This window comes from Sebastes umbrosus, chromosome 6 (assembly GCF_015220745.1).
Source record: "Sebastes umbrosus isolate fSebUmb1 chromosome 6, fSebUmb1.pri, whole genome shotgun sequence".
Lineage (NCBI taxonomy): Eukaryota > Metazoa > Chordata > Actinopteri > Perciformes > Sebastidae > Sebastes > Sebastes umbrosus.
In genome coordinates this window covers 8,940,211-8,965,863 of record NC_051274.1, presented here as the reverse complement: position 1 = coordinate 8,965,863, position 25,653 = coordinate 8,940,211, and the positions used below count along the sequence as shown (strand labels likewise).

Genomic DNA, 25,653 nt, shown 5'->3' with positions numbered 1-25,653 from the left:
ATACCCCCTCCCGTTCCCTCCGCTCATCATCAGCTGGTCTTCTGACCACCCCCATCTATGGCGTTCAGCTGCTCTGCTCCCAGGCTCTGGAACTCCCTCCCTCCACACATCCGGCGGTCTAACACTCACATCATTCAAATCCCTCCTCAAAACCCACCTGTTCAAACTGGCCTACTCTCTATAGTACTCTCTATAGTTCATCATACGTGTCTGCACAAATATGTCTCCGTCATGTCTAGTTGTTTTTATCTGTCTATGTTTAATTTTATCCTTGTAAGGTGTCCTTGGGTGTCTTGAAAGGCGCCACCAAATAAAATGTATTATTTAATTAAAGAGTGCAACTTTAAAATGAAATCAATCACAAAATGTACACTTCAATTGCAATTACATTATGAAATTTAATTATTGATAATTAAGAGAGAAATATAATGATACATTGTTTTATTTTTTACTTGGAGCTTCAGAACATGCTATTTAAATTCAGTTTTAATTAATTTATTTGTATCGCTTTTTTATTGGTCAATAAGGTATATTATATTATTTACAATTAAACACTGTGAAAATCTATTATATCCCTGTGGTGCACTCAAGGCTCCATATAAAGCACATACCTGTTACAACACAACCTGTAAGGACATTTCCTGAATTATTACTGCTCACTATTCAGCAACACGCTGCCAACATAGCAGTACATTATCACATTATTTATTTTGATCAAACTGCATCCATTAGCAGGGCTGCAATATATTTTTATTTATTGCAATTTGTTTATACGTTAAATTTTGCCCAGTATCTTAATTCAATCAAACCTTTTCCACGTTACCGCATTTGTCAAAATCAAACTGAATTTGGAGGTTGAAAGACAGAAATATCAATCAGTTCATTGTGGACATACCTTGGTCACAGGAGGTGCAGAGGAAACAGTTACTCAGGCCGTTGGGTCGGTTCATATAAGTCCCATTCACACAGTTGCTGCACCGTGTGCCTGACTGCTGTGTGCAGTCCCTTCGAACAACTGAACCTGTTCAAGACAAAAACACACCGTCAGTGTCGCATTATCACCAAGACATGATGGGAGGTAACAATTACAAAAGCAGAAGATAACAAACTGTATCTGATAGAGTCAGTAACAATCTTGTTTCAGGTCTTTATTGGGCCAGTGTAGGAAAATGCACTGCTAGGCTCACAACTATAACATTACTGCCGTCGCTCTCTCTCTCGTCCGCATACCGACACTCGCTAACGTTAATCACACAACCCACGCAATTAATTATTCCTTAAACGAGTTCTTTATTTGTATAACACATTTTTGTTTAAAAAACATTTTCAAAATAAATGATGTGTGTAGTATGTGAGGACTCAGGACTGTGTGTCCAAGATGGTAGTCTGCAGTACGGGGGACCGGCAGGGAACGGTCCTGGCTCCGTTCCTCTTCACCCTCTACACTGCAGAGTTCACTCACAACTCACCAACCTGTCACCTGCAGAAGTACTCTGACGACTCTGCAATCGTCGGCCTCATCACAGACAGGGAGTACCGAGGACTGACTCAGGACTTTGTGGACTGGTGCCAGCGGAACCGCCTCCAGCTCAATGCGGGGAAAACAAAAGAGCTGGTGGCGGATTTCCGCAGACGCACACACTCCCCCACCCACCCCCACCCACCCCCACGCTCCCCCCACCCCCCAATTGACGTTGATTGGCATTTTTTCCAAAATAAGGTCCCATGGGGTCCACTGGAAGGGGACTACGCCTCTCTAGCCCAGATTTAGCATAAATGTGTGTTCAGCCTGGTTCCATGGTTTGTGTTCTAACGTCTTTGCTTCACATTAGTGTGAATTCCTGTCGGGCATGAGATAGGTATAAGGTTACTGTTGGTTAAAAAAAAAGTACAAACAAACAAGGCATGTATACATGTCTTATTCATCAAAATGTTCTGCCTCAGGTTGGTACAAAAATGACAAAAATAAAATGCATACATAAAAACAGGGCTATCTCAAATTAACAAACAAGCTTTCTTGTCTTTTACAAGTTTCAGAGACTTATGATTTCCAATGGTTCAAACTGGGTTTGGTCCAACTTCCGCAGTAATAACACAATATTGAGAAGTAAGTCCAAGTTCCTGTTTTCAACACAAACACCAAACTGTTTTCAGTCATGGTTTTCTTAATACAGCCATGGGGACAACCCGTGACAACTCCATCTTCCTGGCAGATCACTCCTAAAAGACGAGGCTAATGCTGGCTGTTGATAACGTTAGACAGTTGTAATTTACCTTCATGGCACATCGGACAGCATTCTCCATTCCTTGTTTCATATTCCTTAGGAAGACAGCACATCACTGGTGCCATGAAGGCGGCAAAATACCCTATTAAAGAAACAGTAACGTCAGTTTCAGTGTCAGTGACCAGTGTATATACTGTATACAACAACATTATGTTACATACATGCTTACGGTTCGCATCGTAATGATAACTTACTTCTCTCTCTCTAATTTCCTCAATGTCTTTCTTTTTTATCTCCATATCTAGGTCCAACTGTATAGCCTGAAAGCAGCCTGGCAACGTATTGAGTATTATGTGTAGGATATCCACACCATGCATAATTAAGAACTGATATGGGTTTTACAGAATTCACAAACTGTCTGATGTCTATACAGTAGTGATGTTACGTGCCGTGCCGAGGCTTCGCGGCGCATGTTGAGTAATCCAGGAGGTTTTCTGCGATGCGTGTATCAAGGCTTATATCGTTTTAGACCAATGACTTCATTGATGACGTCCGAAGCCTCGCTGCCCGGCCATACCGCGTGACTGGTTCATGAAGTGGTTCAGATCTTCACTGGTTGAACCAATGCCACTTTCCAGAAGTGACACAGAACACTAATATTACCCCTCCTGCCATTATTATATTATATAACACTACAATACAATTATTGACCAAAGGATGGTTTACACACATAAGATGCATTCCTCACAAAACAATTAGTTTATTATACATGTATGTTATATACTCATAATATACTTACTCGAAAATAGACATTATATATTATATAGACATAAATGGATTGCATGGTAATAGATTTTTTTTTCATTGTTTATAGTCATTCCCTACAGCCTTTACTGACTCTAAATACAGTATATCACAGATCACATGGTTAAGATCATATCTGCCTGTTTTACACTCTTTGGCCACCAGGTAGTGTCGTGTGCACATGAAGCCTCGAGAAATAAACCCTTTTCTGAACCAATTTGCTGGAAAGCTTCATGAAGCTTCAGCTCGCCATCACTACTATACAGCACACACGTAACAATACAAACTGAGGGTATTAGACAGAGAAGGACTAACTGTAATAAACACATTGGTTTCTGTTTCTGTTTCTGAACAAAGGAGTCGGTGGTATTATAGTTGTCTGTTTATTTATATGACGTGTGTTTGTTTTATGGCACATTATTCATTTCCGAGAGGACGGATAACAAACATCTATCAATAACGTTAACTTATATAAGAGTCTGCGCAACATGTTGCTAAGCTAACGTTAGCTTAATAGCTAACGTTAAGCTAACGTTAGCTTAATAGCTAACGTTAAGCTAACGTTAGCTTAATAGCTAACGTTAGCGTTACAGGACTTCCGTTATTGTACGACACTTACCAAAGACAGCCAATGTCGGAAGCATGGATACAATAGCACTGTTTTGGATTAAAAAACCCCCACAAACAAAATGTATTTAGCTTAACAGTTAGCCTCACTAGACAGCTAGCTGGAAAGTACCTAACGTTTCCCAACCGTCAACAGCCATGTTATCACGGGTGTGGCGTAATGTTCTTCTTCTTTTTCTTCTTCTGTGTTTATTGGCGGTTGCCAAACCAGCTTAGAGGTGCATCACCGCCACCAATTGGACTGGAGTGTGGAACAGGAGATTGTGCAGAAACAAAAGGAAAAAAAAACAACTAATGAGGAAAACTAAATCAGTTTCTCTTAAAAACTTAAAAAGTTCACAGTATATGTTAGCTGCTGTATTCCCCAAGAGACCTGACAATGAAAAGTCCTGATGTTTTGCCTTCCTTAGTGATTGAAAAAGGTGATTCCTCTGGGGCCAAATTTGCAGCGCCCCGATATCTATATCTTTTCATACAATATAAACTTATAATGGTGACAAATGTACTGCTTTTATCTCAAAATGCACAATTGTTATGCCTAGCTAGTGCTGTGTTCGGCTCCGGCAAAAGTTTTGAACAGCTCCTAAATACAGCGGAAAGGGAATTAAAAGCCTTAAAGAAATGGTTGGATATTAACAATACCATTGTATTTAAATAAAACAAAGTTCATAATATTTCCGTTAATTGAAAAATCAGTAGTCAGTTAAAAATTATGATTAATGATGTTGAAAGTGCATATAATTGGCGTGATAATTGATTGTAAAAACAACTGCAATTACCGCCTCGCGCTTGCATGCCTCTACCAACCAGTCAAGATACAATTTACATCCACGTCTGTCCAAAATGTCCTCACTTCATCATTTTATCCTGTAAAACATTGACTTTTGACCACCAAAATCCAATCAGTTCATTCATGAGTCCAAGTGGACGTTTACACCAAATTTGAAGAAATTGCCTCCTGGCGTTCCTGAGATATCGTGTCCACGAATGTACGTCCAACATGTAGACATATTGCCTCTGGTTGTTTCTGGACTTTCATTCAGGCTGGTGAAAAGTTTTTCTCAAAACTCTGTGTGTGTAAAATACAAATCCACAAGACTGAAATAAGGACTCCAGGATCATGTGACTGAGTTCATGTAGTCTCTGGTCCAAACAGCTGGATCCTGCAGTGCCGGACGGCGTCATTCAGACTGGTGAGTCTTTTTCTTTTACTGTGTGCCGATATGACTAAGCAGAGGTCTCTGGCAGGAAGAAAAGAAGGAGGCGTTTGCTTTATGGTGAATAATGCACAAATTGAAGGTAAGCTAACGGGATTGCATTTCACTGGAGTTGTACCTTAACTAATTTCACGTGATAAATAAAATTAATTGATTGATATGTAGGTGGAGAAAAAGAAGACAAATTAAATAAGACATTGGAACATTTTTGTGTAGAATTTCATGCAGTGCAGCCCGTTGTGTGAAAACATTTGAGACACATTTGCATACGGAGAACTTAAAAAATATGTATTAAGGACAAATAAACTGACCCAACGTACCTGATTTTCTCGAAGACTTTTTGCCTGAAATCCAAAAGCAAGAAACATATTAGCTAAAACCATTAGTGACCAGCCACTGAAGGCAACGAGGAGAAAAAAATGGATGGAAATAATGTTATATATTAGATCAAATTAGAGATTCAGAACAAGCACTAACCTGCGATCACAAGTGCTAATGATAATGGCATGGTGATAATAACAGATATAAAACAGAAGAAATGCATTCTTGAAGCAGCTCCACAGACAACATCACTGCTGCTGCTTCCTTCTTTGATCTGTACTTGGGTTGCTGAGCAACTGTCGGAAAAGAGAAATGAAAGACAACTTTAATACTTTGTGTGTTTCAAATGAAAACTCATTTGAAGTGTCATCATAATGTTAAAAAGACGAAGTGGCTAATGTTACACTAATTAAAAAAAAATCAATATTAAAAGTAACACTTTCAAAAAAAGTCTATTGAAAGATCAGATGAAATAAGACTGGGGGATTGGCAATGTTTGAATCTCCTGTGGATGGAAATGATCAACAATCAACATTTTGTGCTACAGGTCAGGAAAAACCCTACTTTTTTGAGTAATTACTGTACAAACAATGTCTTACCTAGTCCAAGCTGTGCAATACAGGCCATCCTGTGAAAAATGGCCTGGCTGACAAAGTTCACACACTGTATCAGTTCTGCTGGTTCCTTAGAGAAACAGACAAAAGTGAGATTAATAACACGGGAACCCAACATCTGGTGAAGATCCATCATTTATCAGACTCAACTCAGTGTCTTCATTGAGTGGTTTAACATGCACACTAGTCCCCCAGTTATGATATGAGTGTACCAAGCATGTCAGAAACCTAAATATGTTATAGAGTAGGCACTATAGAGGAAACACTTTCAAGTTATAGAGTAAAAAATATGATGATACTTGATGTAATGATGTAATGATGTCTGCATGCTGAAGTAAAAGTCAAAACCTGACACAGGTACACATACAAACTGTATTGTCACTCTTGTCTTCCATTTCTGATGATCAGATGGAAAGGCGAAATACAGCAGTGTGGTAAATGCAGCAGTCCAGGCCAAGCTGGCTGACAGAAATTAATAAAACTGCTGGATTTGGAGGAGTCAAAGACGTGTCTGAAGTTCTGAACTGTCGCCGAGGCTCAGAAACTTGGATACTGTTATTAGTACCATGTAAACATGGAGCTGAATAACCAGGCTACACTATGTGCCAAAGGATAGTATTGTGCATGTAAACATACTCACTGTCGGACTAGTCTGACTTGAATTTTTCTTACCAGGTACTTTTATCCTGTGACCAGGTGCACATGTAGTATGTTCTTTGGCTAAACTACATCCTGCATCATCCATCCAATCTTTGCAGAAATAGCCACTTAAAACATCACAAATTGTGTCAGTTGTGGCTGTGCACTCCTGTTGGGCAAAGAGACCATGACCTAAAAGCAAACAGGAAAAATAGTCATGTTGTTGTTAAACATACATTTATACATTTTATGCAAGCTTAAAGGGCCAGTGTGTAGGATTTGGCGACATGTCTGTCAATAGATCCCCCTAAATGCTACACACTGTTCCTTTAAATCATATTTGAAATAATGTGATTATGTGCTACTTGGTCGAATGAAATCCAACCCACAGAGCTGCAGCAGGAGCTCTGATTGGCCAAACTCCTGACCAACACATAGGAGCTGGCCAATCACAGCTCCTGTAGCTGTTGTGTGGGTTTTTAGGTTGTTCGCTCACTTACACATCTTAAAATTAAAGAGTGCAACCTTCAAATGAAATCAATCACAAAACGTAAACTGCAATTGCAATTACATTATGAAATTTAATTATTGATCATTAAGAGAGAAATATAATGATACACATTATTTATTTTGTATCAAACTGCATCCATTAGCAGGGCTGCAATATATTTTTATTTATTGCAATTTGTTTATACGTTTAAATTTTGCCCAGTATCCTAATTCGATCAAACCTTTTCCACGTTACCGCATTAGTCAGAATCAAACTGAATTTGGAGGTTGTCAATAAGAATGAAAGACAGAAATGTTAAATCAATTCATTGTGGACATACCTTGGTCACAGGAGGTGCAGAGGAAACAGTTACTCAGGCCATTGGGTTGGTTCATTTAAGTCACATTCCCACAGTAGCTGCACCGTGTGCCTGACTGCTGGGTGCAGTCTCTTTGAACAACTGAACCTGTTCAAGACAAAAACACGCTGTCAGCGTCACATGATCACCAAGACATGATAGGAAGTAACAATTACAAAAGCAGAAGATAAGAAACTGTAGATAAGAAAATAGAAATGCTACCAATAGAGAGGTGAAGTCACGCCCCTTCCAGTGGACCATGGGACATTATTTTGGAACAAATATGTACGGTAGTCAACAGCGAGAGACAAATAATTGTTTGATCCCATTTCAAATGCGCCATGAATCACAGAGATGATGTTTGTTGATTTAAAACATAATTTTGCAAGTCAATAAAATCACACTTTGTTGTGAAACTGTTGGAAGTATCAGACTGTGAAAATACGTAATCAGAAAGACGACACACCCAAAGGTCTTGTAGTAACGTCTCTGTAGCTGAAGCTACGATGCCTGTGTGTTTCCTACAGGGATGAACTCACACCAGCAACGGGTCTGATCCTTCTTTTTCTTCCCGGCTGATAAAAAGACCAGGTGTCGCTGAATAAAACACATCAGGTAGGCTAATGTTTAATTTGTGCATGGAACATAGCTAAGTTAGCTAGGTAGCTAATGTTGGTTATGTATATTGTGCGAGACGAGAGATGTAGTTCACTGAACGGTTTCACACAAAACTAAACGATACTACGACAAACTGAGACTTTCTTGACTTGCAAAATTATCTTTTACATTGACAAATATCATATGTGTGATTCATGGTGCAATTCAAAAAGGAAAAAATAAATACTTGTCTCTCACTGTTGACCACTGTACATATTTTTTCCAAAATAAGGTCCCATGGGGTCCACTGGAAGGGGACTACGCCTCTCTAGCCCAGATTTAGCATAAATGTGTGTTCAGCCTGGTTCCATGGTTTGTGTTCTAACGTCTTTGCTTCACATTAGTGTGAATTCCTGTCGATCATGAGATAGGTATAAGGTTACTGATGGTTAATATGGGTAACGTTACTTCCATTGAGTTTTTTTATATTGAGAACATGACAAGTACAAACTAACAAGGCATATATACATGTCTTATTCATCAAAATGTTCTGCCTCAGGTTGGTTAAAAAATGACAGAAATAAAATGCATACATAAAAACAGGGCTATCTCAAATTAACTTAAACATATCTAGTAGTGATGTTACGTGCTGTGCCGAGGTTTCGGAGTGCGTGTCGAGTAATCCAGGAAGTTTTCCGAGATGCGCGTATCGAGGCTTGTATCGTTTTAGACCAATGACTTCATTTATGACGCCCGAAGCCTCGCTGCCTGGCCATACCGCGTGACTGGTTCATGAAGTAGTTCAGACCTTCACTGGTTGAACCAATACCACTTTCAGGAAGTGACACAGAACACTAATATTACCCCTCCTGCCATTATTATATTATATTACACTACAATACAATTATTGACCAAAGGATTGGTTTACACACATAAGATGCATTCCTCACAAAACAATTACAGTTTATTATACATGTATATTATATACACTCATAATATACTTACTAGAAAAGAGACATATTATATATTATATATATTTTTCATTGTTTATAGTCATTCCCAACAGCCTTTACTTGCGCAAAAATACAGTATATCACAGATCACATGGTTAAGATCATATCTGCCTGTTTTACACTCTTTGGTCACCAGATGGTGTCGTGCACATGAAGCCTCGAGAAATGAAGCCTTTTCTGAACCAATTTGCTGGAAAGCTTCATGAAGCTTCAGCTCGCCATCACTAATATCTAGTAATGAAAACAAGCTTTCTTGTCTTTCACAAGTTTCAGAGACTTATGACTTCCAATGGTTCAAACTGGGTTTGGTCCAACTTCCGCAGTAATAACACAATATTGAGAAATAAGTCCACGTTCCTGTTTTCAACACAAACACCAAACTGTTTTCACAGTCATGGTTTTCTTAATACAGCCATGGTGACAACCCGTGACAACTCCATCTCTTCCTGAACTGTAGACACTAGCACTGCAGATCGCTCCTGAAAGACGAGGCTAGAGTTATAATTTACCTTTGAGACATTTCAGACAGCATCTCCCGTTCCTTGTTTCATATTCCTCAGGAAGACAGCACATCACTGGTGCCATGAGTGCAGCAACATACCCTGTTAAAGAAACAGTAACGTTAGTTTCACTGTTTTAATTTAGCACCTACATACGAGCTGTTACGGTAGAGGATAATAAGGGTAGAAGACAGACGGTATAGGGCGAAACAATCTCTGAAAATAGGGCTCGCAAATCATTTGTACATTGTTGTGTTGTCAACTTATATCCGAGTCTGCACAACACGTCGCTAAGCTAACATTAGCTTAATAGCTAACTAACATTAGCGTTACAGGACTTCCGTGTTCGATACTTACCGAAGACAGCCAAAGTTGGAAGCATGATAACACGAGCTATCACATAGTGTCATCGATTATTGGATACAATAGTACTGTTTTGGATTAAAAAAAAACAAAAAAACAAAATGTATTTAGCTTAACAGTTAGCGTCACTAACTAGCACAACACAGCTAACACGAAAGTCCCTAACGGTCCCAACCGTCAGCAGCCATGTTGGCATTGGTGGGGCATCTTCTTTATCTTCTTCATCTTCTTCTTCTCCTTCTTCTCAGGTAACCTAGGTTACTGTAGAAATTATTATGTGCGTAACTTCCGGTGAGGTAGCGGAAGTAGCAGTAAGCTAGTTAGTCCCATAGACTAACCATAGCGAAAAGTAATTCTCCTTCATTTGACAAAATCCTGCTTTATTTTTAACAGATATTTAACTAATGTTAAATTGTCATTTTCGTAAATGTCATAGCGGAGCTGTGGTACGGTGTTCCGTACACGTTATGTCAGACGTGCAAACAGCGTGTGTGTTGACAGCTGCTGCTGCAGTAAGCAGTCAGTGAGCACCACTGAGGTTAAAATGCCCGTTTGAAAGCATTTATTCAACAAAGGGTGATATATTTAACAACGTGTGATAGCATAATAGTCATTTCATACAGACTACAGTACTGTGAGAAGCATAAATTAAGTTTAAATGTACATTTTCGCTGCTCTAGTCATCTTCCCTCTCTAGCTGCAGTCAGGGCTGGAGCTTCTCCTCCGGGGAAAATGTCATCTGTACGGAGCATCGTTAGTGTACCGAATATAAATAGTTAGTGTACGTTAGTTGGGCTATAAAGAGCAGCGGAGAAGAGACGTCGGGTCCTTTAAAGAACCGACAGAGGAGCCAGGAGAACATCAGCTATGATTTCATGTGTAGGGAGGACTCTATTGTAGCGTCTGTTTAATGACAGCCAGTTACTTTCAGTATTCTCTGTAGCCTACAGTTTAAAATGTAAGGCAGTTCATGGCACGGAGTGCAGGCCAGCATCAGACTACAGATAGTTTAAGTACGGTTGTCTGTGTGTAAAAAACTAAACCGTGTTACTGTGGAAGTACTGATCTACCTCAGAGCTTTTCAGATTGTTCATCTCTTCACCGTCTGTAGCAACGGAGTCAATAACGTAGCTAAATATGCTAGTGTAGGTTATCTGAGGCCACTTCTTCAGGTCGTCCTCCATCCCTCCATAGTAGAAGGCAGAGCTATGATCACATGATCCTGTCTGAGCTGTAATAGGTGGTCTTCACACATGTTTTACTAGATTTATTAATACAATCGCTCTAGAAGAGACGATTAGAGTAGCGTTACCATGGAAAACGATTCAGTGACACGACGGAAGTTACAGACATAATTCACACAAGGCATCATGGGGGCTAGGAATAAGGTGGATACAGATTTCTAAGGAGACCAGCGGCGTTGAAAAAGACTGACCTTTCTCAACTACTCGCTAACTGCTAACATTACTCGCGTTAAATAGTGGTCCATCTCCGTGTTTCGGTACGGTTGGCTTTCACACCTGATGCGGACTGTACCCGAGTACACATGAACCGTACTCCAGACCACCTTTTCAAGTGGACTCGGGGCACGGATCGACGAACCGTGACCCGAGTACGGTTATGAAGGTTCACACTAATCAATCGAACTGGACTTTGGGGACAAGTTTACTCGGATCCGGGCCCGGGTCCCTAATGTGAAAGCACCCTAAAATAGTAAAGTGGACCTTTGGGAAAGCGCACGAGCCGCCGTGAAGTACAAACTGCGCCCTTAAAAAAAAACTTTTGACCTAAAACTAAGATACAAGTAATGGGAAAAGAAATGCCCCGTCTCCTTTAAGAAAACGAGAAGCTGAAAGAAAAAGTAACGGAGTTGGAGAGGTACAAGAGACGTTGGCATCTCAAAATACAAGGCCTGAAAGAAAAAGACGACGAACATATCCGAGACTTAATCATCAGTTTCTTGTCCAGAATCACACCACAGTGGGCTTCATCCATGGAAACAGTGGTTGATATTTTTTTTTTCGTTTTTTCTTCGGTGAGGCGGTGAACGGTATTCACTCGATACCGTTCACCGCCTCGGAAGACGAGAACAAGGGAGACACCGGCAGATCATCATCCAGTTCGTCATGAGATATCACCGTGATGTCATCTGGAAGCTGTCCAAAAACTCCAAGATCTGCAAAGATATCGGAATCCACCTCAAACAGGACTCCTGCAAAGCCGACAGAGAGGCCAAAGATGGAGCAAGCCAGAGTGGCAGGGAAGAATATCTACTACAAAGGCCATGTGGGCTATATCAATGGTAACAGGGTTACTCCAGACTAGATCAGATAAAGGTAACAACATGTCACTTATTTCATGCTCTCAGATCTTTGAGAGTCTCACACCAGGAGGTATACATTAATATTTACAACTGAAACTTGCACACTTTGCCAGTGAAGTGTATATTCTGCATTGTAGTAAAAAAAAAGGAAAGAAAGGGGGAAAAAAAAAACTTGTTCCACTTTAAAATGTTCTCAATGAAACCTACATCCTTAAACTTTTAACCGCATTTCTTTCTTATTTTTTTTATTCTGTTCTTTGTATGTTTTCCTTTAATTCTATGTTCTCTTTTGTATCACTTGATGCTAGGGGTTTACCAGATTCTATAGAAAGGAAATCAACTTTCTTGTTCTGTAAAAAATGAAAATAAAAAGTTTCTTCAAGAAACTCACTCTAATGACACAGATGAAAAGTTTTGGTCAAACCAGTGGGGAGACAAAATACTATTTAGCCATGGTACAAATAGGTCAGCAGGTGTCGCCATACTCTTAAATAACTTTCCTGGGAAGGTGGTAACCACTAAGAAGGATTCTTCTGGTCACTGGGTAATTTGTGTGTTTGAAGTTAATGATCACTTTCTGATCTTAGAAAATATATATGGGTATAATAACTATCACCAAAACAAAAATCTGATTACTGAAATGACAAATGTTGTTAAAGATCTATGTCAAATTCATGTAACAAACTGAAGACTTTATTTTTAGAGGGGGTTTTAATATGGTGATGGTGGTTCATAAATCTTACACTTGTAAAATCAAAATTCCCTCCTCACTAATTTTAGAGTTCCTTATTTTGCACAAAACCGACACATATCAAAAAGCTATCTAACCACTAATATTCTGAACAAACATTAGTATCAAAATTGTCAAAATGTAATTCTCAGTTCAAGTTATTACCCATTCTCAATAACTTTAAACTTAAGATATTACATCTAGTGATCATCACTGATAAAAGCATTACAAATGTATTCCAATACCATTAATGATTATACAACTAAGAGGTCAATACTTAGTCTAACACATGATGACTTTTACACAAATTAATTATTGGTCAACATACAATGTGCACATTACCACAGATGAAAACTAGGTGTCTATGTTGCTCCATCGCAGATTCATAGTTCAAGAGGGGGTTCATTTGGTAAATGTGAAAGGGTTACCAATGTTCCTTTGGAGTCAGAAAGGGTTGACAGTTCTTGTTGATTTAAACGGGGAGAGAATTCTCCCAGAGTAATACAATTGTATTATCTTCCCTGGATAATGTCAAAATCGACACTTGATGGTCGATAGCAGAGTTTACGGCCCCCTAGCACAACAAATTGTTCCTTTTTTCAAACTGAAACATCTGTCAGTGACCAAATCTTCCTGAACACAAGAATGTGTTTTTCTCTTCCCAGTAGATGCAAGAGGAGAAAAGATGCTTCCCAGAGTGGCACGCACCAATCTCGCTACAGATGTTATACTGTATATTAGGTCAAATTAGAGATTCAGAACAAGCACTAACCTGCAATCACAAGTTCTAATGATAATAGCGTGGCCATAATAAGCGGTATATAATAGATACGCTCTCTTGAAGCAGCTCCACAGACAACATCACTGCTGCTGCTTCCTTTGACCTTTACTCGGGTTTCTGAGCAACTGTCGGAAAAGAGAAATGAAAGACATCTTTAATACTTTGTGTGTTTCAAATAAAAACTCATTTGAAGTGTCATCATAATGTTAAAAGTACGAAGTGGTAATGTCACACTAATTAAAAACAAATAAATATTTAAAGTAACACTTTCAAAAAAAGTCTATTGAAAGATCAGATGAAATAAGACTGGGGGATTGGCAATGTTTGAATCTCCTGTGGATGGAAATGATCAACAATCAACATTTTGTGCTACAGGGCAGAAAAACCCTACTTTTTTGAGTAATTACTGTACAAACAATGTCTTACCTAGTCCAAGCCGTGCAATACAGGCCATCCTGGGAAAAATGGCCTGGCTGACAAAGTTCACACACTGTATCAGTTCTGCTGGTTCCTTAGAGAAACAGACAAAAGAGAAGTGAGATTATTAACACAGGAACCCAACATCTGGTGAAGATCCATCATTTATCAGACTCAACTCAGTGTCTTCATTGAGTAGTTTTACATGCACCCTAGTATCCAGTTATGATATGAGTTTACCAAACATGTCAGTGCAGGAAATCAGTCCTGAGATATGAATACTTTTAGTCCTAGGTCAACTTTCAGGAGGGTTACTGAGACGCTTGATAAACACGGGCCCAGGTCATCATATCCTGGTTTCAGAAACCTGAATATGTTATAGAGCAGGCACTATAGAGGAGACACTTTCAAGTTATAGAGTAAAAAATATGATGATACTTGATGTAATGATGTCTGCATGCTGGAGTAAAAGTCAAAATCTTACACCAGTCTGACACAGGTACACATACAAACTGTATTGTCACTCTTGTCTTCCATTTCTGATGATCAGATGGAAAGGCTAAATACGGCAGTGTGGTAAATGCAGCAGTCCAGGCCAACCAAACTGGCACAGAAATGACAAATCTACTGGATTTGTAGGAGTCAAAGACGTGTCTGAAGTTCTGAACTGTCGCCGAGGCTAAGAAACATGGATACTGTTATTAGTACCATGTATACATGGAGCTGAATAACCAGGCTACACTATGTGCCAAACCAGGATAGTAGTGTGCATGTTAACATACTCACTGTCGGACTAGTCTGACTTGAATTTTTCTTACCAGGTTCTTTTATCCTGTGACCAGGTTCACATGGAGTATGTTTTTTTGCTAAACTACATCCTGCATCATCCATCAAATCTTTGCAGAAATAGCCACTTAAAACTTCACAAATTGTGTCCTTTGTGGTTGTGCACTCCTGTTGGACAAAGAGACCATGACCTAAAAGCAAACAGAAAAAATAGTCATTATATTGTTGTTAAACATACATTTATACATTTTATGCAAGCTAAAAGGGCCAGTGTGTAGGATTTGGCGGCATCTACTGAATTTTCTTCCCTGTGCCGAGCATGTAGGAGAACTACGGTGGCCGACGCAAAAACATGAATGTTTTGAAGGCTCTCTAGAGCCAGTGTTTGGTTTGTCCGTTCTGGGCTACTGTAGAAACATGGCGGCCAGCTCCGTGAACAGGACCCGCTCCCTATGTAGATATAAACGGCTCATTCTAAGGTAACAAAAATACAACAATTCTTAGTTTCAGGTGCTTATACACTAAAGAAATAATACTTATTAATATTATATTCCCTGTCTGTCAATAGATCCCCCTAAATGCTACACACTGTTCCTTTAAATCATATTTGAAATAATGTGATTATGTGCTACTTGGTCGAATGAAATCTAACCCACAGAGCTGCAGCAGGAGCTCTGATTGGCCAAACTCCTGACCAACACATAGGAGCTGGCCAATCAGAGCTCCTGTAGCTGCTCTGTGGGTTTTTAAGTTGTTTGCTCAGTTACACATCTTAAAATTAAAGAGTGCAACCTTCAAATGAAATCAATCACAAAACATAAACTGCAATTGCAATAACATTATGAAATTTAATTATTGATCATTAAGAGAGAAATATAATGATACATTGTGTAATTTTTTACTTGAAGCTTCAGAACATCCTATCTAAATTCAGTTTTAATTAATTAATTTATAAAAAAAAAAATTATTGGTCAATAAGGTATATTATATTATTTACAATTAAACACTGTGAAAAATGTATTATGTCCCTGTGGTGCACTGAAGGCTCCATATAAAGCATATACCTGTTATACAACACAACCTGTAAGGACATTTCCTGAATTATTAGGGCTAACTTTTCAGCAAACATGCTGCCAACATAGCAGTACATTATCACATTATTTATTTTGTATCAAACTGCATCCATTAGCAGGGCTGCAATATATTTTTATTTATTGCAATTTGTTTATACGTTAAATTTTGCCCAGTATCCTAATTCGATCAAACCTTTTCCACGTTACCGCATTTGTCAGAATCAAACTGAATTTGGAGGTTGAAAGACTGAAATGTTAATCAGTTCATTGTGGACATACCTTGGTCACAGGAGGTGCAGAGGAAACAGTTACTCAGGCCATTGGGTTGGTTCATATAAGTCCCATTCACACAGGGGATGCACCGTGTGCCTGACTGCTCTGTGCAGTCCCTTTGAACAACTGAACCTGTTCAAGACAAAAACACACCATCAGCGTCGCATGATCACCAAGACATAATGGGAGGTAACAATTACAAAAGCAGAAGATAAGAAACTGTATCTGATAGAGTCAGTAACAATCTTGTTTCAGGTCTTTATTGGGCCAGTGTATGAAAATGCACTGCTACGCTCACAACTATAACATTACTGCCGTACCCACTGTCAGTCCGTCACACGCTCCCTCGCTCTCTCTGTCTGTCGCTCTCTCTCTCGACCGCATACCGACACTCCCCTACGTTAATCACACAACCCACGCACTGAATTATTCCTTAAAGGAGTTTGCTATGTGTATAATACATTTTTGTTTAAAAAACATTTAAAAAATAAATAATTCCCCGATGCTTAGGCCCGGTGTGGAGTCAACCTAGGTTTGGCGGGCCGCCAGGCTTCACTGGCGAAAACCCTGTCTCTGTCAGCCCTTTTGCCATTGTTTGCACTGTTTAGCGTTGTTAGCACTGTTAGCTGCAAGCTGCGTCTTGCTGTCGCCATGTTGAGAGCCGTTGAGAGGCAATAGAAATGCTACCAATAGAGAGGAGAAGTCACGCCCCTTCCAGTGGACCACCATGGGACCTTATCTTGGAACAAATATGTACGGTAGTCAACAGCGAGAGACAAATCATTTTTTGATCCCGTTTGAATAGCACCATGAATCACACAGATGATGTTTGTCGATTTAAAAGATAATTTCGCAAGTCAATAAAATCACTCTTTTTTGTAAAACTGTTGAAGTATCAGACTGTGAAAATATGTAATCAGAAAAGACGGCAGACCCAAAAGTGTTGGGAAACACACAGGCATCGTAGCTCCAGCTACGATGCCTGTGTGTTTCCTACTGGGATGAACTCACACCAGCAACGGGTATGATCCTTCTTTTTCTTCCCGGCTGATAAAAAGACCAGGAGTCTCTGGATAAAACACATCAGGTAGGCTAACGTTTCATTTGTGCATGGAACGTAGCTAAGTTAGCTAGGTAGCTAATGTTGGTGACTAATATTATGCGAGACGAGAGATGTAGTTCACTGAACGGTTTCACACAAAACTAAACGATACTACGACAAACTGAGACTTTCTTGACTTGCAAAATTATCTTTTAAATTGACAGATATCATATGTGTGATTCATGGTGCAATTCAAAGAGGATAAAATAAATACTTGTCTCTCACTGTTGACCACTGTACATATTTTATCTAAAATAAGGTCCCATGGGGTCCACTGGAAGGGGACTACGCCTCTCTAGCCCAGATTTATCATAAATGTGTGTTCAGCCTGGTTCCATGGTTTGTGTTCTAACGTCTTCGCTTCACATTAGTGTGAATTCCTGTCGAGCATGAGATAGGTATAAGGTTACTGTTGGTTAAAATGGGTAACGTTACTTCCACTGAGTTTTTTTATATTGAGAACATGACAAGTACAAACTAACAAGGCAAATGGGACAAAGGAGGACGGTCTGCAGGACAGATAATAATGCACTATACTCACTTATAACAGTCTCTTCTGCACTATATTCACTTTTAACAGTTTTCTTCATCTCCTTTTATTTTTATATCTGGTATATTTTTTTGTACTTTGTACTACTAACTTTTTTACTGCCTTTTTACTATCATGTTTTTGCACTATGGAACTGTGATGCTGTAAACTTGAATTTCCCTCGGGATGAATAAAGATACTATCTATCTATCTATCTATCTATCTATCTATCTATCTATCTATCTATCTATCTATCTATCTATCTATCTATCTATCTACATGTCTTATTCATCAAAATGTTCTGCCTCAGGTTGGTACAAAAATGAAAATGAAAATAGAATGCATCCATAAAAACAGGGCTATCTCTAATTAACTTAAACATATCTAGTAATGTAAAACAAGCTTTCTTCTCTTTCACAAGTCTCAGAGACTTGTGACTTCCACTGGTTCAAACTGGTTCAAACAAATCCCAAGTTCCTGTTTTCAACACAAACACCAAACTGTTTTCACTGTCATGGTTCTCTTAACACAGATAAGGTTTCGAATACAGCCAATGTTCCCCTCATGCATCCATGGTGACAACCCGTGACACTCCATCTTCCTGAACTGTAGACACTAGCACTGCAGATCACTCCTGAAAGACGAGGCTAGAGTTATAATTTACCTTCGTGACACATAGGACAGCATTCCCCGTCCTTTGTTTCATATTCTTTAGGACGACAGCACATCGCTGGTGCCATGAGTGCAGCAACACACCCTGTTAAAGAAACAGTAACGTTAGTTTCACTGTTTTAATTTAGCACCTTCATACGAGCTGTTAGAGGATGATAAGGGTAGAAGACAGACGGTATGGAGGCGACACAATCTCTGACTATAGGGCTCGTAAATAATTTGTGCTTTACAGTGTTGCATTGTTTGTTTGTTTGTTTGTTGTGTGGCTCATGATTCATTTCCGAAAGGACTGATAATAAACATCCATCAATCTAACATTAACTTATATCCGAGTCTGCACAACACGTCGTGTCACGTTGGCTTAATAGCTAAATCTATAGCTATTAAGCCAACAACAATAAGTTTAGCGTTAGAGTAGTTCCTTGTACGATAGGATACTTACCGAAGACAGCCAAAGTCGAAAGCATGATAACACGAGCTATCACATAGTTTCATCGAGTATTTGATCCAATAGTTCTGTTTTGGCTTTAAAAAATCCCACAAACAACAACATTGATTTAGCTAGAAAGCCCCGAAGTTTACTTGTAAAGTTAAGTCAAACAAGATTAAGGGCGTTTTCACATTAGGTAAGATTGAGCTGTACTTTAACCGAGTACAATAAACCCTCCCCCTCCACTCAGCACATTAGTACAGTAGCTCTGTAGCTGAGTTCACTGCGTCATCATCCACGTGTGTTTCTTTATGTTGAGATCAGCTGTTCTAGTGGTGGAGCGTCTTAAAACACTGCATTCAAACTGGACAGAAACAAAATAAAACTCACCAATACTGTCGTCGTTAGTCTTTCCAACAATCACCAACTCTGGTTTGGTCGTAATAAACTCTTTATTTCACAGTTTGATGTGGCTCTGCTCGTCTCCCTCTCCCTCTCGTCTGCCTTCCTGCTGTATGACCCACAGCCGTGCAGCTCAGAGGATGAGATCGGCGCATGATGCGCGCAGATAAAGACAAAATACAAGGCCTGAAAGAAAAAGACGACGAACAGATCCGAGACGTAATCATCAGTATCTTGTCCAGAATCACACCGCAGTGGGCTTCATCCATGGAAACAGAGGTCGATACCGTTCACCGCCTCGGAAGAAGAGAAGAAGGGAGACACCGGCAGGTCATCATCCAGTTCCCCAGATAGCAGTGGGGCGGATCCGCCCCCAGGTCGGTACATCCGCCGTATTGCCTCACTCATTTCGGCTATGCGCCACGGATCTGGCCCGCCTCCATAGTTCGCCATGAGATATCACCTTGATGTCATCTGGAAGCTGTCCAAAAACTCCAACATCTGCCAAGATATCGGAATCCACCTCAAACAGGACTCCTGCAAAGCCGACAGAGAGGCTAAAGATGGAGCAAGACAGAGCGGCAGGGAAGAATATCTACTACAAAGGCCATGTGGGCTATATCAATGTAACAGGGTTACTCCAGACTAGATCAGATAAAGGTAACAACATGTCACTTATTTCATGCTCTCAGATCTTTGAGAGTCTCACCCCAGGAGGTGTATATTAATATTTACAACTCGGGTGTCTGAAACTTACACTTTGCAGGTGAAGTATATATTCTGCATTGTAGTTAAAAAGGGAAAGAAAGAAGAAAAAAAACTTGTTCCACTTTAAAATGTTCTCAGTGAGCAATGGGAGGGGGAGATTCTTTTAAGTTAAGTTTACACTAGACTATTTAATGACCTTCCTCCGTTCATATGAAGATGTGCACTTCAAAGAAAATGTTTAATGTTTGACATTGGTTGATTATAGATGTCATTTACTGTATAAATTCCTCTTAGATAGGGTCTTGTTCATAACGCTCATTTAAAAACTAACAAACCTACATCCTTAAACTTATTGTTACTTCTTTCTTATATTTTTATTCTATTCTTTGTATGTTTTCCTTTAATTCTATGTTCTCTTTTGTATCACTTAATGCTAGGGGTTTACGAGATTCTAAAGAAAGGAAATCAACTTTCTTGTTCTGTAAAAAGCACAATGTCATCTTCTTCAATAAACTCACTCTAATGACACAGATGAAACGTTTTGGTCAAACCAGTGGGGAGACAAAATACTATTTAGCCATGGTACAAATAGGTCAGCAGGTGTCGCCATACTCTTAAATAACTTTCCTGGGAAGGTGGTAACCACTAAGAAGGATTCTTCTGGTCACTGGGTAATTTGTGTGTTTGAAGTTAATGATCACTTTCTGATCTTAGGAAATATATATGGGTATAATAACTATCACCAAAACAAAAATCTGATTACTGAAAAGACATATTTTGTAAAAGATCTATGTCAAAGGTATCAAACTGAAGACTTTATTTTTGGAGGTGATTTTAATATGATGGATGAATGGCTTGATAGAAATCCTTCAAGATATCAAGGACATTATTACAACCCTATTTTGTTTGATTTTTGTATGTATGGCGCACTCTAAACCCGGAAGCCCAAATATTCACTTGGTTTAAACCAGATGGTTCAGTCAAATCTAGATTAGATTTCTGGCTTGTGTCAGAAGTGAGGCCTAGTTTGGAGACAAACTCCACAATTTCCACGGCACCTCTAACAGATCACTGCTTGATTAAACTTATTTTTACACCCACAAATGCATGCCGAAGGAATAAAGGTTATTGGAAATTCAACTCAAGCCTTCTTAAATATTAACCATTCTGTCAGGAAATTATAACAACAATCAATGATATAACTAAAGAATCCAATTTTACAAATTATAGGGATAAATGGGAATACTTAAAATACAAGGTACGTCAAATTTCCATATCAAATAGCAAAATATTAAGCAGAGCTAGTAAACAAGGGGAAATGGAAATTGTGAAGGAAGTAAACAATATTTGCAATAAACCTTTATTATACAAAGATGACAAACAACAACTAATCCTTCTGCACTCTTCGTTAGACAACATTTACATTAATAAGGCCAGAGGAGCATATATCAGGTCGCGAGCTAAGTGGATAGATGAGGGGGAAAGGAGTTCAGTATATTTCTGTAGACTGGAGAAAAAGAGACAAGAACAAAATACCATAAAGACTCTGTTAATTGATAACCAGGAATGTACTGATTAAGATCTCTAAGGAAATCTTCCAGTTCTACAGCAGATTGTACTCTTCCTCTTATTCATGTACACCATGCGGTCGCTTTCTTTGAGCTTATTAAAGAATGGATCCCTCGAGTGGATGAGTGTTTCAGAAGTGTATGTGATGCAGAAATCAGAACGGACGAAGTAGAAAAAGGCTTGAAATGTTTATCTTGAGACAAATCTCCAGGTTCAGACGGTCTAACTAGTAACTTCTATAGGCACTTCTGGGAACATCTGAAAGACCTTATTTTCAATATGTTAAAAGAAATTTGTGAAACCCTCATTCTACCGACTACGATGAAGCAAGGAATCATCACCCTCATTCCCAAGCCTGGTAAAGACTCAAAATTAATTGACAATCTTAGACCTATAACCCTACTTAATAATGACTATAACATTTTAACTCATATCTACACAAATAGATTAACACTGGTATCACACAAATGATCTCAGACACACAATCGGGTTTCATAAAAGGACGATCAATTCATAACAATATACGACTTGTACTTGACTTCAATTACTTAATTGAAGATGAAGGCTTTATTTTATTTCTAGATTTCTTCAAAGCGTTTGATACGATAGAGCACAAATTCATGTTTCATACTTTAGAACTATTTGGATTTGGTGAAAAATTCTTAAATATAGTTAAATTACTTTATAAGGATACTAATAGTTCAGTGTCATTACCACATGGTGCTTCTCCAAGATTTTCAATTGATAAGGTATTTAACAAGGCTGTCACATTTCCCCTTTGCTCTTTATCGCTGCAGCAGAAATGCTTTCCATGCTTGTAAAAAATTCAGATTTGGAAAAATTGACAGTCTTAGACAAATAACTAACAATCAGCCAACTGGCTGATTACACAACCATATTTATAAAAAATAGTAACGAAGTTCAAAAAATCCTCAAAAAAATAGATTTCTTTTCTAAGGCATCTGGTTTAAAGTTAAACCTTAAAAAATGTGTTATTACATATTCACAATTCCACTCTCACAACAGTTCATAACATCCCTATTAAATCAGTGGTTAAATAATAAGGCATACACATTACTAAGGATAAGGACTCACTACATAATCTTAACATTTGGAATAATCTGGATAAATATAAATCTCATCTAAATTCCTGGTCTCAAAGAGACATCTCTATCATAGGCAGGATTTTTCCCGATTCATCTACCCAGCTTACTCCTTATCACTTCCCAAAAATGCAATAAAAGCCATAAACCAAGCTAATTTCAATTAAATCTTGAAAAGGAAAACACACTATATTAAGAAAGGCACTATGATTAAAGAATATGAGGAAGGTGGACTTAAGGCTATTGATATTGAATGCATTAATGGAACTATGAAGACAAACTGGTTAAGATCATATCTAAAACATGAAAAAAGGTTTTTGGTTTCATAGATCTTACACGCGTAAAATCAAAGTTCCCTCCTCACAAATTTTAGAGTTCCTTACCTTGCACAGAACAGACACATATCAAAAAGCTATCTAAGCACTAATATTCTGATCAAACATTAGTATCAAAATTGTCAAAATTGAATTCTCAGTTCAAGTTATTACTCATTCTCAATAACTTTAAACTTAAGATATTACATCTATTGATCATCAATGATAAAAGCATTACAAATGTATTCCAATACCATTAATGATTATACAACAAAGAGGTCAATACTTAGTCTAACACATGATGACTTTTACACAAATTCATTATTGGTAAACATACAATGTGCACATTACCACAGATGAAAACTAGGTGTCTATGTTGCTCCATCGCAGATTCATAGTTGAGGAGGGGGTTCATTTGGTAAATGGGAAAGGGTTACCAATGTTCCTTTGGAGTCAGAAAGGGTTGACAGTTCTTGTTGATTTAAACGGGGAGAGAATTCTCCCAGAGTAATACAATTGTATTATCTTCCCTGGATAATGTCAAAATCGACACTCGATGGTCGATAGCCGAGTTTACGGCCCCCTAGCACAACAAATTGTTCCTTTTTTCAAACTGAAACATCTGTCAGTGACCAAATCTTCCTGGACACAAGAATGTGTTTTTCTCTTCCCAGTAGATGCAAGACAAGATAAGATGCTTCCCAGAGTGGCACGCACCAATCTCGCTACAGATGTTATACTGTATATTAGGTCAAATTAGAGATTCAGAACAAGCACTAACCTGCGATCACAAGTTCTAATGATAATAGCGTGGCCATAATAAAAGGTATGTAATAGAAACGCTCTCTTGAAGCAGCTCCACAGACAACATCACTGCTGCTGTTTCCTTCCACCTTTACTTGGGTTTCTGAGCAACTGTCGGAAAAGAGAAAGGAAAAACAACCTTAATACTTTGTGTGTTTCAAATGAAAACTCATTTGAAGTGTCATCATAATGTTAAAAGTACGAAGTGGTAATGTCACACTAATTAAAAACAAATAAATATTTAAAGTAACACTGTCAAAAAAGGTCTATTGAAAGATCAGATGAAATAAGACTGGGGGATTGGCAATGTTTGAATCTCCTGTGGATGGAAATGATCAACAATCAACATTTTGTGCTGCAGGGCAGGAAAACCCTACTTTTTTGAGTAATTACTGTACAAACAATGTCTTACCTAGTCCAAGCCGTGCAATACAGGCCATCCTGTGAAAAATGGCCTGGCTGACAAAGTTCACACACTGTATCAGTTCTGCTGGTTCCTTAGAGAAACAGACAAAAGTGAGATTAATAACACGGGAACCCAACATCTGGTGAAGATCCATCATTTATCAGACTCAACTCAGTGTCTTCATTGAGTGGTTTTACATGCACACTAGTCCCCCAGTTATGATATGAGTGTACCAAACATGTCAGTGCAGGAAATCAGTCCTGAGATATGAATACTTTTAGTCCAAGGTCAACTTTCAGGAGGGTTACTGAGATGCCTGATAAACACGGGCCCAGGTCATCATATCCTGGTTTCAGAAACCTGAATATGTTATAGAGCAGGCACTACAGAGGAGACACTTTCAAGTTATAGAGTAAAAAATATGATGATACTTGATGTAATGATGTAATGATGTCTGCGTGCTGAAGTAAAAGTCAAAATCTGACACCAGTCTGACACAGGTACACATACAAACTGTATTGTCACTCTTGTCTTCCATTTCTGATGATCAGATGGAAAGGCTAAATACGGCAGTGTGGTAAATGCAGCAGTCCAGGCCAACCAAACTGGCTGACAGAAATGACAAATCTGCTGGACTTGTAGGAGTCAAAGACGTGTCTGAAGTTCTGAACTGTCGCCGAGGCTCAGACACTTGGATAATATTATTAGTACCATGTATACATGGAGCTGAATAACCAGGCTACACTATGTGCCAAACCAGGATAGTAGTGTGCATTTAAACATACTTTGTGTATAATTATAATTTTTCTTACCAGGTACTTTTATCCTGTGACCAGGTGCACATGGAGAATGTTTTTCTGCTAAACTACATCCTGCATCATCCATCAAATCTTTGCAGAAATAGCCACTTAAAACATCACAAATTGTGTCCTTTGTGGTTGTGCACTCCTGTTGGACAAAGAGACCATGACCTAAAAGCAAACAGAAAAAATAATCATTATATTGTTGTTAAACATACATTTATACATTTTATGCAAGCTTAAAGGGCCAGTGTGCAGGATTTGACGGAATCTACTGAATCTTCTTCCCTGTGCCGAGCATGTAGGAGAACTACGGTGGCCGACGCAAAAACATTGATGTCCCTCTCTAGAGCCAGTGTTTGGTTTGTCCGTTCTGGGCTACTGTAGAAACATGGCGGCCAGCTCCGTGAACAGGACCCGCTCCCTACGTAGATATAAACGGCTCATTCTAAGGTAACAAAAATACAACAATTCTTAGTTTCAGGTGCTTATACACTAAAGAAATCATACTAATTAATATTATATTACATGTCTGTCAATAGATCCCCCTAAATGCTGCACACTGTTCCTTTAAATAATATTTGAAATAATGTGATTATGTGCTACTTGGTCGAATGAAATCCAACCCACAGAACTGCAGCAGGAGCTCTGATTGGCCAAACT

At 38.7% G+C, this 25,653-nt stretch overlaps 1 protein-coding gene and 2 long non-coding RNA genes across 3 annotated transcripts in view; 2 read left to right on the top strand and 1 right to left on the bottom strand.

The window, feature by feature from the left end:
* Positions 1 to 25,653, bottom strand: part of LOC119490583 — a 51,204-nt gene that overhangs the window by 5,096 nt on the left and 20,455 nt on the right. Inside the window, exons 4-13 of the mRNA XM_037774087.1 lie at positions 25,003 to 25,161; positions 24,197 to 24,281; positions 23,762 to 23,895; positions 19,750 to 19,823; positions 18,897 to 18,942; positions 18,447 to 18,539; positions 16,158 to 16,283; positions 6,481 to 6,639; positions 5,794 to 5,878; positions 5,351 to 5,490 (exon numbers count right to left, since the gene is read on the bottom strand). Coding sequence (XP_037630015.1) covers positions 5,351 to 5,490; positions 5,794 to 5,878; positions 6,481 to 6,639; positions 16,158 to 16,283; positions 18,447 to 18,539; positions 18,897 to 18,942; positions 19,750 to 19,823; positions 23,762 to 23,895; positions 24,197 to 24,281; positions 25,003 to 25,161 — 1,101 coding nt within the window. The remainder of the gene's footprint in view (positions 1 to 5,350; positions 5,491 to 5,793; positions 5,879 to 6,480; positions 6,640 to 16,157; positions 16,284 to 18,446; positions 18,540 to 18,896; positions 18,943 to 19,749; positions 19,824 to 23,761; positions 23,896 to 24,196; positions 24,282 to 25,002; positions 25,162 to 25,653) is intronic.
* Positions 14,264 to 14,827, top strand: LOC119490400. The gene is made up of 3 exons (XR_005207393.1): positions 14,264 to 14,306; positions 14,606 to 14,607; positions 14,662 to 14,827. It is a non-coding gene; the product is annotated as an uncharacterized LOC119490400 (long non-coding RNA).
* LOC119490407 lies at positions 24,303 to 24,994 on the top strand. The gene is made up of 3 exons (XR_005207400.1): positions 24,303 to 24,470; positions 24,778 to 24,779; positions 24,836 to 24,994. It is a non-coding gene; the product is annotated as an uncharacterized LOC119490407 (long non-coding RNA).